The sequence below is a fragment of the Canis lupus genome, chromosome 24 (genome assembly GCF_003254725.2).
Source record: "Canis lupus dingo isolate Sandy chromosome 24, ASM325472v2, whole genome shotgun sequence".
Taxonomy (NCBI): domain Eukaryota; kingdom Metazoa; phylum Chordata; class Mammalia; order Carnivora; family Canidae; genus Canis; species Canis lupus.
Window position 1 is genome coordinate 44,058,494 of NC_064266.1, and position 15,747 is coordinate 44,074,240.

At 42.4% G+C, this 15,747-nt stretch overlaps 1 protein-coding gene across 1 annotated transcript; it reads left to right on the plus strand.

Moving 5' to 3' along the window:
- The first annotated feature begins 7,872 nt into the window (after positions 1-7,872).
- On the plus strand, positions 7,873-11,138 carry LOC125753494 (zinc finger protein 831-like). Its single transcript, XM_049100343.1, has 3 exons — positions 7,873-8,080; positions 8,898-9,043; positions 9,776-11,138. Exons 2-3 carry the CDS (start codon positions 8,945-8,947, stop codon positions 10,613-10,615), a joined length of 939 nt encoding a protein of 312 aa, XP_048956300.1. The 5' UTR covers positions 7,873-8,080; positions 8,898-8,944; the 3' UTR covers positions 10,616-11,138.
- The last annotated feature ends 4,609 nt before the right edge of the window (positions 11,139-15,747 follow it).

The window sequence follows — 15,747 nt, forward strand, 5'->3', positions numbered from 1 at the left end:
ATTAGTTAAGTAATATTGCTTACAGAATTGCTGAAACAGGATAACACCTCCTTCTCCAGGGTGTAAATCTTAAGAAATGATGAGACAATTGCTTAAACACATCAATTATATTCCAAAGCCTGAACTTTTTTCTCTACACTTTCATTTAGAGTTAAGAAACTTTGATAGTAATGGTCCATAAAGTGGATTCTCTTGACTCAATTTTGGCACTAAATAATTCAAATAATATTAGCAATTTTTTGTTCTCCATTTAGTTTCCTTCTTCCCCACAATCTGTCCTCTCTTCATTTTAGAGCTTTCTCTTATTGTCTGAGTATGATTAAAGTTTCAACCTACCAAAAGATTTTAAGCATACTTTCCCACTAAATATGTTTTTTTTGGAGAAAATGGTAAGTGAAGTGTTCTCAAACTGATTGCCTTTCATCAGAGAAAGAGAAGAGAAATTTGAACCATAGAGAAAAGTGATTTTTGAAAAAAAGAGATTGAAAAATGATTACTCAGAAGAGGCGAAATTAAAAAAAAAATTAGGGTAGTGCAGAAATGCTCCAGATCTGGTTAGAGATGGAAAAATGTATTTTTCTCTTCTTTGGTAAGTCTCCCCTGTTCTCTGCCTGAGAAGCAGAACTTTGATTACGCACTGCAGTGTGAGGCTTTAGATCCCTCTCTCAGCACTTGTGTTCTGACCGAACTGACCTGGCCCTTAGCTTTGCCCGAACACGCCGGGCACACCTGGGGGCTTTCCTTATTATGTGCAGTGTGAATTTTGGGGCCAGGGCCATTATTTTTCTCTTATTTTTCTTTCAAATAAATAAAGCAATACCATGCTTATTGCAACAAAGAAAACAACCTCGACATATCCAAGGAGAGCTTGACAGTCCCCAGCCTCTTGGCCCCCTGTGGCTGCCAGAGTTCAGCTCATGTTCCTTGCACAGCTTCCTCTGTGTACATACAAATCTGAACAGATACTTCAGTCTCTTGTTTTTACACAAATAGTCATCCCATTTGTAGAGAACTGCAGTTCTTTTCTTTTTCATCTATCTTACATAAAATTCTAGGCCTATATATTATAGATAGATTCATTGATCGTTTTAATAATGGCATAAAATCCTACCGTATAAATGTACCATAATATTTTTTATTCAACCCCCACCCCCATATCCATGGATGTACCCGTTGATTACTGTCGGTTTTCTACCACAGCCATTGCTGCAGGAAACATTCTGGCTCAATTTTCCAAAACATGGGTCAACATATTTTTTATAATTATATATTTCACTGTATAAGATACTACCAAAGTGCTTTTCAAAAAACACGTTTATTCTTCCACAGTTTTCAGCTTCATTTTTTAGAAGAAACTTTGCTCCTGTAAGAGCGAGGCCTGGGTGAGGCCTAAAGTCTTACCATCACTGTTGGTGCACTTGAACTTTGTAACTAACAAGGAAGGGGTCACAAAGTGACCTCTCCTTGGCCAAATTTGGGCCGTGGGCACATTAGTTGTTGTTTGAAAATTTTTTCATTATCAGTGTTAATAAACAAATGGAATCTAGATTTTGGGTTTCTCTATGCAAATGGACAGATGTGGCAAACTGATCCTTCATAGTCTTAGTTGGCGGAGCTTAGGGTCAGCTGTGCCCTCAAGCCTGGGCATGCTCTCTGCTCACCACAGGCCCCAGCCCCAGGCAGCCTCCTCTCTTGGTGTTGTTTGCCTGGCCTCTGCAGCATTTGAGTTTGTGATGCTTCATTTAAAGCAGGGCATTAGCACTGTGACTCTGCTGACCTGCAGGCCAGGTCCCTCCCTGAGGGGCCATCCTGGTCACTGGCTCCCTGGCCTCTTTCTCCTTGTATGAGATGCCAGGGGCATGCCCCACTCAAGTCAGGAAGACCACGAAAGTCTTGGCACATCACCCCCAGTTAAGAACCTCTGCTTTGGACAGATCACAAAATCCATTTTCCTCGGCCAGTTTTGAGGTCAACTTTTCAAAGCATGGTCAGAGCCATTTTCATTATGTTTCTTTATTCCATAGGCCTGTGTTTCACTTTATGAAGGTACATTGTTAAATTCTCTATACGACCAAGCTTTAAAGTCCCTGAAATGTTTCAAACCAGCCCCATGCACCGAGTTTGGAGAAAATATCTGACAGGAGAAAGTGATCAAAACACGTTCCTTTCATCTCAGGAACAGAAATGTAGAGATGCTGTGATTACAGGTGGTTTCTGAAGTAAAAGCTTTACCTAATTACACACACATAAAAGGTACAATTTCTAACTAGTGTATGAAGAGGCTGAGTAAGTCCCTGAAAGAAAGGTAGATGCAGCCTTTATTCACTGGGCGCCTGGCACTAATTTCTTTCTGTGAGTTCATGGTGGTGCCTTCGCAGGTTCCCCTCCCCTCCTTGTCCTCACCCGGAGGCCCCTCGGAAGGCCATCTGTGTGTCAGGAAGACAGGAGAGCTGGAGAGAGGTCTCTTCAGGGCTCTTCTCCCCCGGTTCCTTCCCTCTCCTCTCTGACAGGAGCTAATGACTTCTCTACATCTTTTCTCATTAGAATTAATAGAGAAGTATTAATTCTTTCCCAAAAGCTATTAGTTAAGTCGTAGTGCTCCAAAATTGCTGAAACAGAATAATTTCTCCTTCATTCTATGGTGTAAATCTTGAGAAAAGATGAGAGGACGTTACGGGTGTATCAGTTATGTCCTAGGGAAGAGACTTGCATTAGACAATTCTCATTTAGCAACAAGAAAATTCCAGAATGATGGTACACGAAGTAGATTGGCTAGGTGCAGCCTTGGCATTAATAATGTTCCACATGGCATTTCTTTTATAATCTTTTTTTCCTTATGTGATTTCATAATCCTATTTTTGCTGTGTGTTGTAAAGTCACGTTCTTGCCTGGACATGATAAAACTTTTAACTGAAAGCAAGTTTTTAAACCATGCTTTCACTAAACAGTTTAGGTGAAGAATTTCCATGTGGGGAGGGTTCTTGTCCTGATTGCCTTTCATCAGATTTATAGACAAGAGGGGTACCTGGGTGGCTCAGTCGGTTAAGCAGCTGACTCTTGGTTTTGGCTCAGGTCATGGTCTCAGGGTCATGAGATCCAGCCCCACATCGGGCTCCATGCTGGGCATGGAGTGTGCTTAAGATTTGCTCTCTTCCTCTGCCCCATCCCCCTTTCAAAAAAAAAAAAAAAAAGATGAAAACTACAAGGAGAAGCAGTTTTTGAAATAAAAGATTTGTTAGTGATTCCTTAGAGGCAGACTCTCACCAGACTGCCTTAGGGTGGCACAGAGGTACTGAGACTTTTCTCCCTGATGACGGTGTCCTTGTGGTCCTCCCTCCCATCCCCTTATCCGTGGAACTCAGGTCTCGAGCTGCCGCCTGCTGGCTTGTGATCACCTTCTGATTAGGATTGCTGCCCCCCAGGCTCTGCCTAAGAGGAGAAGTCGTGCCTTCCATCACCCTCAGCCATGTCTTCTCCCTTCCAGAGACCTTACTAATGAGGCTTGTAGCAGGATTGAGGAAGCAGATGAATTTACTTGCAAAAATATTTTAGCACACTGTCTGGCATGAAGCAGAGCCTTAAAAATTTTGGCTGAGGGATCCCTGGGTGGCGCAGCGGTTTGGCGCCTGCCTTTGGCCCAGGGCGCGATCCCGGAGACCCAGGATCGAATCCCACCCACATCGGGCTCCCGGTGCATGGAGCCTGCTTCTCCCTCTGCCTGTGTCTCTGCCTCTCTCTCTCTCTCTGTGACTATCATAAATAAATAAAAATTAAAAAAAATTAAAAAGAATTTTTGGCTGAATAATCACATGAGTGAATGGTTGAGACTTGGTAGAGAGAGAACCAGCCCCCGCAGGTGGAATGTCCACATGTTCTTGCAGTGTGAATGCTTCTGCTGTCTGCCACAGGTCTCGGTGGGGTCAGGGCCTTGTTTTCACTGTCTCATGGCTCCTTATACTTTTCCTCTCCTAGTGTTTACCACATTTGTTGATAAATTTTCTGCATCATTTTTTGCTTGCTGAATCTCTCCTCCGTTAGACTGTAATTTCTATGAGGGTGTCTGCTTCGTTTGCCACTGAATGAATTGCCTGTGTTCAGCATGGTTCTTGGCATAGGGTATTGGCTGTACTCAGTACTCAGTAAATATGGGCTCAGTGAATAGTTAGTCTTAAAAATATGGGCTCATAAAAGGGCTCAACAAATAGGGACTCAGAAAAACGGGTTCAACAAACATTTGAATAAATGAGCAAACATCTGCCGATATAGTGACTACTATATATAACTATAACTATATATATATAAGTTCTACCCAGCTTGTTTTAAGAAACTACAAATTTTTCTTATTAACACGTTGTGCATCCTTCAATGGCACAGATGCTCCTAAACCATTTAATCTCCAATCAGCTCATAGTCTAGGAGATCACTCTTGTGTTTTTGTTCATGCTTGTAGCTTGCTTAGAAGGCCAACATGGTAGACTCATTTTTACCCCTTCCTTACATATAATTCAGAGTTTGGTCTCCAAATTGATGGAGTTTTTGGTGTATTGGGGCAACCAAAGGAAATGTATCCATTTACATTTTTTTGATAATGATATTTGAGTAATATGTCTATTAGCATTGCACTGAAGAGGTCGACGGTTCTGTGAGTTTCATCAGCCTGCTTCACTCCATTTTCTTTCTAATTATTTTATAGTTTCGGTAGCCTTCTCAAGATGGCTAAATTTGCTACAATGTTTTAAGCAGTCTCTTCCTCTCAGCATGGCTTGGCAATTATTTCTGAGGGAAATTATTAAAAGCACAGACTTTCATCGGGGGAGAACATAATGGCACTCAGAGCTCAGATGAGAAGTAGTTTCTTAAGAAGATTCACGTAACTGTGAAAGAGTGGTCGAATTTCTGAAGATTGTGTGAAGATGGCAGAGTCCATAATTTCTGAAGATGCAGGAAGTGATTCACAGAGTGATGCCGTGCCCTAAACAGGATCACATTCTGTGCTGTAACATTTGGCCAGGGCACTACTTACTTTTTGAAAAGGGCTGTTCACTTAAAAGCGAGTTAGCATCCTTTTTCAATAATCCAAATTAGTTTAACACACTTCAGTGACATTATTTGGGCATTTTTCACAATTATTAAAGATAACTCACTTTTCTCTGTAGACTGTAGGTCAAAAGGAAATTAAATCAATGGATTTTCTCCCTTCATGCTCTCAGATGAGTCAGAAAGTATTGGTCAAATGCGCACATGGCCTTTCCGTTAAGCTTCAAAATCCAAACAACCTGCTGAGAAGACATTTGGCCAATCTGATTATTTTCTCTATACTAATTGGTTTTCCTTCTTCATTGAATTGAATGAATTGTCTGGTTGTTTTGTCACTGTGAGGACACAGCTTAATCCACTTAGAGTGAGGTGCTTGTGCTTGGTAAACCAGGGGGCTATAGAAATGTTTATCATCATTATTATCTTTTGGTGATTTTTTTCGTGGGCAGTGGTTGTGGGGGGAATGAAAATATAGCTGGAATCCATCCATTTTCTCTGTTTTGATGTCCACTGACTTTGCTAACCTTCTCATCTGGCCACTAGATTACCCTGGTAAGCCCCAGTGTCCAGACAGCAGCTCTATACATCTTGAGAAGATGGGGACCCCCTGCCTGAAACAATGGTTTCGTTCCAGTGAATGCAGAATAAAATCTAAGCCCCTTTCCACAGGTACCTGCACACTACAAAATCTGAGCCGCTGCTGGCTTCCTCCCCTTCACTGTGTCTCCTGCCTCCCTGGGGCTCACCGTCCTTCCTCCACAATGAATTTCTACTGGTTCCTCAGTCCCCCACCTCAGGGTCTGTGTATCTGTTCCTCCTTCACCCAGAATGGCGTTCAGGGGCTGGTTCTTTCTCGCCCTGAAAATTTCATTTCAGGTGTTGCTTTTTCAGAGAGGTCTTACTCAGTTGTGGGCAACAGTCACCTGCCTACCACTCTCTGTCCTGTGCGCCTCATTTTCTGTGACTCTCTTTTTGAGCCCCGGCTCACAGTGACTGGAACATGCTCCCTTCCTGTTTACTGTGAGTCTCTGTCATAGCCTCCTGTTGGTATTTACTCTCTGTGACAGCCTCACCCTATGTTCATTTCCTTCCTGACCCCTGGCACAACTGGGAATTATCAGGTGACTGGTCTTCATTTATCTTCCCCATTGAAGCAGAAGCTCTTGAGGGCCAGGGCACCTCTGTCTTGTTCCTCAGTGATTTGGGAGTGAGCAGCATGGTGCCTTGTTTCCGTGAATGGGCCCAAGACATGTTTGTTGAGCAAATGAATGGAATACCAGAAGCCTGCTTCTGTGTCAATATGCTCAAGTGAAAATTGTATTAAAGGAAAAATGACTACTTCCTTTCCCAAACCGTTGCACTTTCCTATAGATTTTCAGAGTTGATTTGCTCAGGATTGATGCACTTTCTAATCTAGTAACCTACCCCTCGAGATATAAGAAGCAGGTCTGTACTTCCTAGTCAGGAGATTGGAAGACTCCTCGCACAGAAGCTGACCGGTCATTGTGAAGACCCAGAAAATTATTTCAGGGTTTCCCACTTAAACATGGCAAACAGATAACCCTGCAGGCTGGCCCTGGTTGACAAAGTGTGCATGTAAAGAGCTCCCAGTCAGTTGTATGGTGCCGGTTTCCTAGATGTGGGCGGATATTTAAGACTGCAGGATACCTCAGGACAGTCTTTAATATGAATGGGGAAGATGAAAACAAATGAGAATGAAAGGAACTTGGAAGAAGGAGAGACCACATAGGGAGAGGCAGATTTTAGCAAGAACAGTGGCTACAAATCATTATTAATATTGCCAGAGACACAATGGAAGATACTGGAGCCATGAAGTAAACAACAGAATACTCTAAAGAGAGAAATAATAATAGGCACTTAGAAATTTAAAACATGATAGCAGAAATAGGAAATTATGAGTTAGAATAGGAAAATCCCAAAAGTAAAATAGAAAGACCAGTAGGAGATAGGAGAGAAAAGATAAGAAAAAGAGGATTAGACGAGAAAGCCCAGTAACTTAGCAAGAGCAGCTCTAGAAAAGCGAAAAGATAAAACAGGAGAATAAATATCAAAGAACTAGCACTATGTTTTCCCCAAACTGAAGGACATGATTCAGATTGAAAGGACACATTGAATGCCCAGACAATGAATGAAAAGAGACCCAGGACCATGGAGATACTGAACAAAGGAGGGCCTGGGTGTTTCCAGAGAGACAAAAAACAGAAAGGTTTTGCCCAAAGGATCATGAATCATAAATCATGTTGGCTCCAGACTTCTTAACAACTAGAACTCAACAGAGCTGTGCCTTTGGTTCTGAAAGCAAATGAATTCTGATTCAGAATGTTACACCCCAACCAAGTGGCAGACTGAAGTCTAAACATTTTTATTTCATGTACCCTTTCTCATGAAGCTGCAGGAAACTGCATTAGGAAAACAAAGAAACAGAATTGGGGGGCTCCAGGAACCCAGGAAGTGAGGAGAAGTGCCACAGTGGGGTGAAGGGGATCCAGGGAACAGTGGGCCACTTGGGGCGGGTCAGAGAATTTCAGGAGAGATCTTTCTAAGGAAAGGAAACGAAACCTTAGACAATTGAGAAGGAGGTGGGAGGATGGTTTTAGGACTAGGTCTACGGACAACCAAGCAAAATTAAAAAACAAGGTAATTACTAACTCCAGGGAAAATAGTGTTGGCCAGAAAGACTGTAGTCACAATCCATTATGCAGTCACAATCCATTATGCAGCTCAGCAGTGAGACATGGTCCTGAACATGTAAACATTGAATAGGCTCCTAAACAAAATTATGACATCATAGTTACATAACTGTTGAGAGGAGACGGAGTGGGAAGTGTGCATAGGTGATGGGTGGGAGGGATGAAGGTCCTGGATCCAGGGGTGCTGGAGAAAGAGGTGAACGCTCCTCCCCCCTCATGAGAAGTCATAGGCTCTCCTCCAAACTGGAAAAAAAAAAATCAAGAAGTAGTGCTATAAGCATGTTATTAAAAGTGAAAGAGATAAATATCAAAAGAATCCAAAGCAGGAAAAGGTGAGTGGGTGGGCAAGCATGCTATTTTTCTTAATAAGTAGAAAGATTCAACTTTTTGAGACTCTGTGCATATGTAACTTTAATCAAAATGAAAGCAAATTTGAAAGTGGATCTCATGCTTTTCTCTGGTGGCACAGCCCTTCTAGAATTTTTTCTGATCTCATCCTATGATGTAATCCATCCTCTGTGCAATTCTGTGGTCCTTCTGACCTGTATCCTAGGCCACTAGGACAGAAGGAGAAGTGAGTGCGGATGAGGCCTGAGGGGAAGCAACTGCTCCCTTGAGAGGGCCTGCTGTTTGGTAGATGGTATCAAGGTTCCATCTTTGCTGCCCTCTCCCTGCCCAGATCACAACAATAACCACCACCAAACAATAGCAACACCAAAACAACCTTGCTTCTTGGTGCCCAAGCTCAATGGAGACAAAACTTCATTTGCCCTAGAGACAGAAATATCTACCCTTGACCCTGGTTGCCTGGCCAGAAAATTCAAGCCAACCTGAAATGAACCTAACCTGGCCTTAATATGGCCAGGAAGATGGCTCTGGTGAAAAACAGCCATGTGAAATTTTTTTTTTTTTAAATGTGTGTAACTTAGGGGTTTTTCTGCCGTGGGAACTGGTTTTACCATTTCTTAGCATAGTGGAGATGTTTTATTGGACTGTGTGAAGTGGTTCAAGGTAAGTGGAGTTCCTGTGCACATTGTGGGAGACATGCGTTAATGAGCTCAGAAATGTGCATGAAAACAAAGTCCTAGGGAACCACCATTTGCTGATGTTACCGCTTCCAGTGTGTATAAATGTGCCTCCCTGTTTTAGGTCTGAATTTGCAAGACAAGCCATCTCGTGCCGCTTCAGAATTGCCTATGGGTTGTGGGCAGAGAGAGGAGGAGGCTGGCCCCAGACAAACCTCGGGAAGCTTCTCTCCCAGCACAAGTTCAAGGGCTGGCAGTGGGATAGACCAGGTAACCATGAAGGTGGGAACTGTGGTTCTGAGCTGTCTCTGTCCATTGGTTGTCTAGATTAATGGCTCTTCTTTGCTTGTTGCAGAACTCACTTCACCACCCAACACACAAAGCCCAATAGGTACACAAACACCTCCAGACATCATGCTCTGAAAGGATAGGATGATCACTAAAAATCCTAAAAACAATTTTAATTTGTACCTGGGTAGGATAGAGATGCTGCTGTGCTGAAGACATCACTGTGACATGATTTCACCACCAGGCAGGACTGCGGGTGGCGTAGGTGCGGGGGTGTGGTGGGGCATGGGGGGTGTGGGTTGAAAAGCACAAAAATGCTAATCCAGACCACACTTCGAAAAATGCTCATCTGGAAAAAGTGAAGTTCAAGGTACTATAAAATAGCACATATACCTCATGAGCAGTGGTAACTTCACATTGGATGCTCAGAAATGGGGAGATAATTGAGTGATTTGGTTTTTCACAAAGCCAGATAAAAACACAGAACAATCTCCGCAACCTATTTTGTGTCAACAAGGAGTTTTACTCAAGTTAATGCACCAATTAGTTATTAATGGGAACTGATTGAGGGCATCCTGTTGAAGTTCACGCTTGGTAAAGAATCATTAAGAACTCAAGACCTAGTTTCATTGAGGACCACATTTCTGACTGCAAGTTTTTTTGTACCAATTAACCTTTTCTCCCCTGTTTGTTTTCCTTTGCACTTTTTTGCAGGAGATTTTTCCAGCTGCCGGTGGGCATGGTGACCGCTGCCCTCAGAGCATTGCTGCTGGGTCAGAACTGTCTGAGCACTCCGACTCTTGCGTGGCAGTAGCTAATGACAGCCTTCTGTGTCAAGGCAGAGGTCTCAGCATGGGATTGCTGGAGACCCAGCCACTGCCCTCCCATGAGCAAGTCTCAGTAGATCTGAAACCGTACATTTTCTCAGATGCTCAAGAGCCTTCTTCCTTTGAGTCCAAAGGAACCTCTCCCTGCCAGGATGTTGTTCCCTGTGTGGCTGCCATTTGTGTTCCGGGGGAGAGAGCAGGTTGCGCAACTCTGGGAATTCACATTGTAGAACCACAAGACCACAGAGCTACAGGGGAGGCTCTGACACAAAGCTCCCCAGATAGAAAAGCTAGAGCAGAGGGCATGTCACCATCAGTCCTTCCAGGGAGACCTTCATCTGGGCAGAGAATTTCAGGTTTGGTTTTGTTGGGGTCAACTGGAAAAACTCGTCTTGAAATACCAGCATCAGGACCAGGCTCAGCTAGTTCATATCAAGAGGAAGGGGAACTCAAGACATTTTTTCCTCCTGGGGGACGGTACGGGTATGGGGAGATGATAATCCCCTGCCCTCCTTTAGGAAATGACAGTGGGAAATGTCAAGGCTCTGGATTAACTGCTGTAAAGGACCGTGTGGTTCCTTCTAACCCAGGGCAGCCCAGAGAATCCCCTGAAGCCTCTTCAAAAACGGTCAAGAGGCGGGGTCTGGAAGGACTGAGAAAACAGACTCGAGTGGAAGTCAGTGACACCAGCAGTGATGATGAAGACCGGTTAGTGATAGAGATGTGACACTTCCGATGCTGGTGGTCGGAGACCAGATACTGTCAGGCTGGCAGGACAGCTGAACTCGATTTCACCAAGTACCTACATATGAGGAAAGCCATTTGGGGATCTTTCCAAGACATCCCCAGCCAACTCCAACCCCCATGTCCCAGATCCCCTCACGGTATACCACGTGCCAGGCAGGGCAAAGGTAGCCATGGAGCCTGGTCTAAGGATGCTTGGCACACAGTGACTGTGCTCGCCTCTCAGCCGCGTCCTCTGCATCGGTCCCCATTACCTCACCCCGTAAGATGGCACTAACCAGGACAGCCACAATCGACATATTTATGAGCAAGTGAACCTGTAGAGTCAAGTGGACCGACTTCCTCCATCAGTAAGCTGAGGGTTTGCTTCAAAGGTGGTAAGCACACTTGGGTAATTGGGGTAGCTTGCAGAGGAGATGGGGTATGAATGTGGGGCAACAAGATGCATCTGCTCATTCTGGAAACAAAATCCAGGTTCATTAAAAACTGCAGTTTGGTTAGAATAACTTGTGTCTTCAGTGGAAGTTGTAAATATACTTCAAAATGCCTATGATCTAGTAAAATGCTGATTATCTTTAAATGTCACACAAATGGCCAGTGCTTACGTATGATCCAACAACATAAGCATGTACTGCTCTTGGGCCCCGTGCCTTTTCTGTTGAGGCCTCTAAAACCCTTGGTTTTTTAGTTCTTGCAAAGGAACGCTGTGTTAAAAGTGAATAGAACAGTCTCTGTAATGAGTCATTTTTTTGAGGGGGAAAAATTCACTTATTTTTCTCTGATTCTTTCTGTCATATTGTGCTCTGAGCAATTTCAATTAGAGGGTTACATTTTAGTAATCTCTACAGCTTAAATTGATGCCTGCTCATCGTGACGGGAGCCTTTTAGATTTCCTCCAGAAGCTTCAAGGATACAAACCTAATTGGAGTTTTGACGCTGTTTTACATCTCAGTAATTTTATTTTGGGGGCTTGGTGTTACTTTGCTGTCAAATTAAATCAGCCTCTGTATTGTGCAAGTCAGAACAGCACAGATCAAATTCCCCCGTATTCCACGCCAATGCGCCCCTGTGCAGAAGAAAATAGCTGAGCCACGTCAGCCAACTGGGTGAGCGAAGCCTCACAGTTACTGTGTTCCTCTCCTCCTTAAATGGGAGAGGAAAAACTTAGATTTACACTCCTGTGTTTCAATAAAACTTTATCCTTGCCTTTGGTATGATTTTGTACAATTTGAAATTTATAGCTGAGCTCTTTTGGCTTAGTGTTTGATGTGATGATGCTCATGTGACATCTTGTACTTCAGAAGCAGCACAGCATGTCACACACGTGAACACACTTTAACACGTCCTTGCCCAGGACCAAGGATGGTCAAGTTTCAAGTATTGTCATGTGAGTTTTCCAATTTTAGAGTTAGTCATAGGAAACTTCAATGGAAGATCAGCTTCCTCTGGTGACTTAGCATATGTCTGTGACCATTTCAGATGTGCTTATAAATATTCAAGTAATTTGAGGCCCAGCCATGTAAAACATAAGAAGGGAGGTAAAAGGATGCTAGGTGTTTACTTTGTGTACTTTTCTTTTTCTCTGTTATGTACTTTCTGAACCAAACAAAAGTGATGTGGTGATTATCTACCCTTTAATGACCAGTGGCCCTGTAATGAGAGAGGAGGTCTAGGAAAGTGGCCAAGTCTTGGAGGGAGAGTGAAGGCTTGACTTTATCCTTACTGAGCTGGGAAATTTTGGGGTAAGACACATGCCCTCTGCACCTCAGTTTCTTCAGCTGAGAATCAGAGTTGGGCCAGAAGAGCTGGATGCATGTCTAGGCTCTAATCCTTGTCAGATGAGCTCCCTCTTCTTTACCTGTGGAGGTGTAGGGGCTTGGAGGTGGCCCCCATGGGGAGGCGTCCCCCACACAAGACATTTCGCCGGGACCTGCAGAGAACCAAAGCATGAACACCTTCCATCAAGTATCGCCATGAAGAATGTGAGCTCAGATAAACTCCATATGATTTTTTTCCCCACAGTTCGAGATTTTGGGGGGTATAATCATCTAGTTTATAAATTTGGCTCATAATAGAAAAAAGCAAAACCAGAACTCTACCTTGTGAGAGGAAAGCAACATGTCTGTAGGCTGAATTGACTGCTTGGTCTGGGGATGCACTGGTTAGGGGAAGAAAACTATCTTCCAGGTACTTCTTTTTTGGTGGTTGCTACGCTGTCAGCAGGATTGCTGATCTAAATCAATAAGTCATAGCTCCAAATAGCACTGACCTCCAGATGGTGGTGGAAGCTCTGTCTTTCTAAGAGCCACTGTTGTTGGTTGCCACATTGCAACCTGGATCCAATATGGTGGAAGACTAATTCTGTCTCTTTGACTTCCTGTGTCTCTTCCCAAGGCGAGCAGGTTGCCAAACCGTCCTATCAGCTGGCCATTTAGCTAGCGGTGGCAATGTTCACAAGTGCACCTTACTTTATATCTGCATGAATTTGTGAAAAGCTATATTACAGTGGATTTTAAAAAGTTTTAAAAAATATTTTGAGTGATTCTAGGGGAGTAGGCTATTGGAAATCCTCCTAAAGTATAATTCTTTTTAAATGGAGAATCCTTTTATAAAGCAACAAATACTCTCTGATTTTATAAATCCTAATTTTCGTATGGGGCTTCTTAAAGAGAAATGCAGTTCTAGGGCTACATTTATCAGGAATCTATAACCCAGTTTGGGCTATTAAAAATAAAATTTCAATATTATCCATTGATAATTGCTGCAGTTTTTACTCTTCAAGTGCACACTGTGTAGTGGTGATGGGAAACATTTATTTCAGAACAAGGCAAACTGGAGTTTACAGAACAGGGATTCCTCTCTCTCCCTTGGGCCGTTAATTTTCTTGTACCTTCAGGTAAAGATCTTAACCAATTGGTGCTCAGTTTCTTGCCCACCAGGGCTGCTGGCATAGACTAAAGTCAAGTGCACTTTGAATTCTTTGCTGTTCTCTCAGGGCAAGGTATACAAGTGCCATGACCTGTAATGCTCAAGGCTCACCAACTGGTTTATCTCTCCAGCTGCACCTGCACCTGGCCAGACATCCCTCATTAAAGATGCATGGAGGAAAGAGGTTTCACCTCCTCCCTTGGCAACCTGTACTGTTAAGTGACTTTTGAAATCACATGGTGTTTAACAACCTGGATCCTCTTTGCTGTAAGGCATGATGGAGGACAGCTCACCCTTCTGTTATGTATATAACCTTTGAGATTCTGGATGAAGCTAGTATCCCTTTGATTCACAACCCTAGAGAACCTGTGGTTCATTTGCCAAGAGATTAACAAAAGATGGGTGAGGGGTGCCTCTGGATTCTAATCAAACCCTGCCAATAGCATGATGGGTAACTGAGGGCAAGTTACACTTTCTCTTCCTAAAATCGCTCTTCTAAGGCTCAGATGAGAAGAGTAGCCTTGCAAGAATGCATTGTGACCACAGTTCTTGGCATGAAAGATGAACGAGTTGCAGCCTTATGCCAAAAAGTATTTCTTTGCATTTACATTCATTACTTAGAATGATCACATTATTCATTTTTTCCCCAGCATAGAAATTTGCATTTTGCACAAAATTTGCCTGGTGCAGCAGATTTTTATAGTTATGGAAACTGTCATCATTATTGGAATGTGCTGCTGCTCAGCTCCCCAGACATAATTTAATATGGTGAGGAGAAAATGGTCTGCCTGGCTCCATGGCGATCAGATTTCTACAACTGCAGCAAACAGAACTTGTGTATTCTTCCTCACTTCAGTTGTGATTCCCATAGTTCTCTTTGGCATTTGAAACACTACATTTCTTGACATTTAAGCACAATTTTGCATCTTTATCTTTCAGAACTCATTAAATATAGGTGTCTGTCAGGACCCAGAAAATCTTGTGTGCTAGATTTGTACCTGTGCAGTTCTCTTCAGCCATGCTTTGTACTTAGCAAGCACATGTATAATTCAATGTGAAGAAATCTAGGAACATTTGAACATACTGCTTCACCACTGGAAGAAAAAAGGAGCCAGGAAAAATAGTCCATCTTTGTCACTTGGAGCCCTAGAGGATGACTCATCTATATGCGGTCAGCTGTTCAGAACTTACTATTTTCTTGATTGTTCATAATCAGGAAAGCTGTTGGCTTCTTGATTGTTTGTTGAAAATTTTCTCCTTCTTTATATGATTAAATTATTTTTGTTTTGATAAAAATAAAATTGAAAAGAAAAATGCCTTGTGTGATTTATTAACATTTTAACCAAAACTATCACAGGAAGTATCCTGTATGAATTCAATATCTGGTTAGTCCAAGTAGTTAATCAGACATCCTGTCTGCCATATTGGTATCCCATTCTACTCAACAAAAGGATTAGTTAGGTAATGGCAAATTACCATATTTTCTTGTGCTGTTTCCATGACCCATGTGTCGCATGTGTCCTTGTCTGCCATATTTTAGACTTCTTAACTTAAAAATGTGTTTTTAAATTCCTAAATGTAGCTAAGTTTTGAAGCCACATGAGGGCACTATCCACAGTGCAATATCCAAAACTTTTCCCCTTAGAACGATGTCTCTTAGATATTTAATATTATTCATTAACAGAGGAAACATTCGTAATTCAAAACAATGCCTCCTCACAAAGATAGTTGATGTATTCTTCATAAGAATAAGTAGACTTATTTTATATACCAATGCAATATTAGTCTTCTACATCTCTACACCTCGTGAAGGCACTTGAAATCAATGGAGACACAATACATGGGGAGAAAAAGTACGAAAGGAAATACAGAAGGCACAGCTATACTTACTGATGGATCTGAGATGCATTTTTGCTAACTCATCAAACTCTAATAAGTTAACCCAGTATTTCCAAACTTCAGTCGTTTGAGAATCATCTTGATGTTTTTTGCCATATGGGTATATTATTTACTTAATACTTTTGTTTAACTCCTCTTGTTTTCCACACACTGTTTAAGAAAATTTTTATTATTGAAATACAGTTGACATGCGATGTTATATTAGTTTTAGGTGTACAACATGGTGATGCAACAGTTTTAAGTAATTCCTAATGTTAAGTGTAGTCACCATCTGTCACCATACAACAT

Coding starts and splice junctions, on each gene's coding strand:
- LOC125753494 (XM_049100343.1), top strand. CDS start 8,945: ATGGGTTGTGGGCAGAGAGAGGAGGAGGCTGGCCCCAGACAAACCTCG. Junction 9,044..9,775: donor CTGGCAGTGGGATAGACCAG/GTAACCATGAAG, acceptor ACTTTTTTGCAG/GAGATTTTTCCAGCTGCCGG.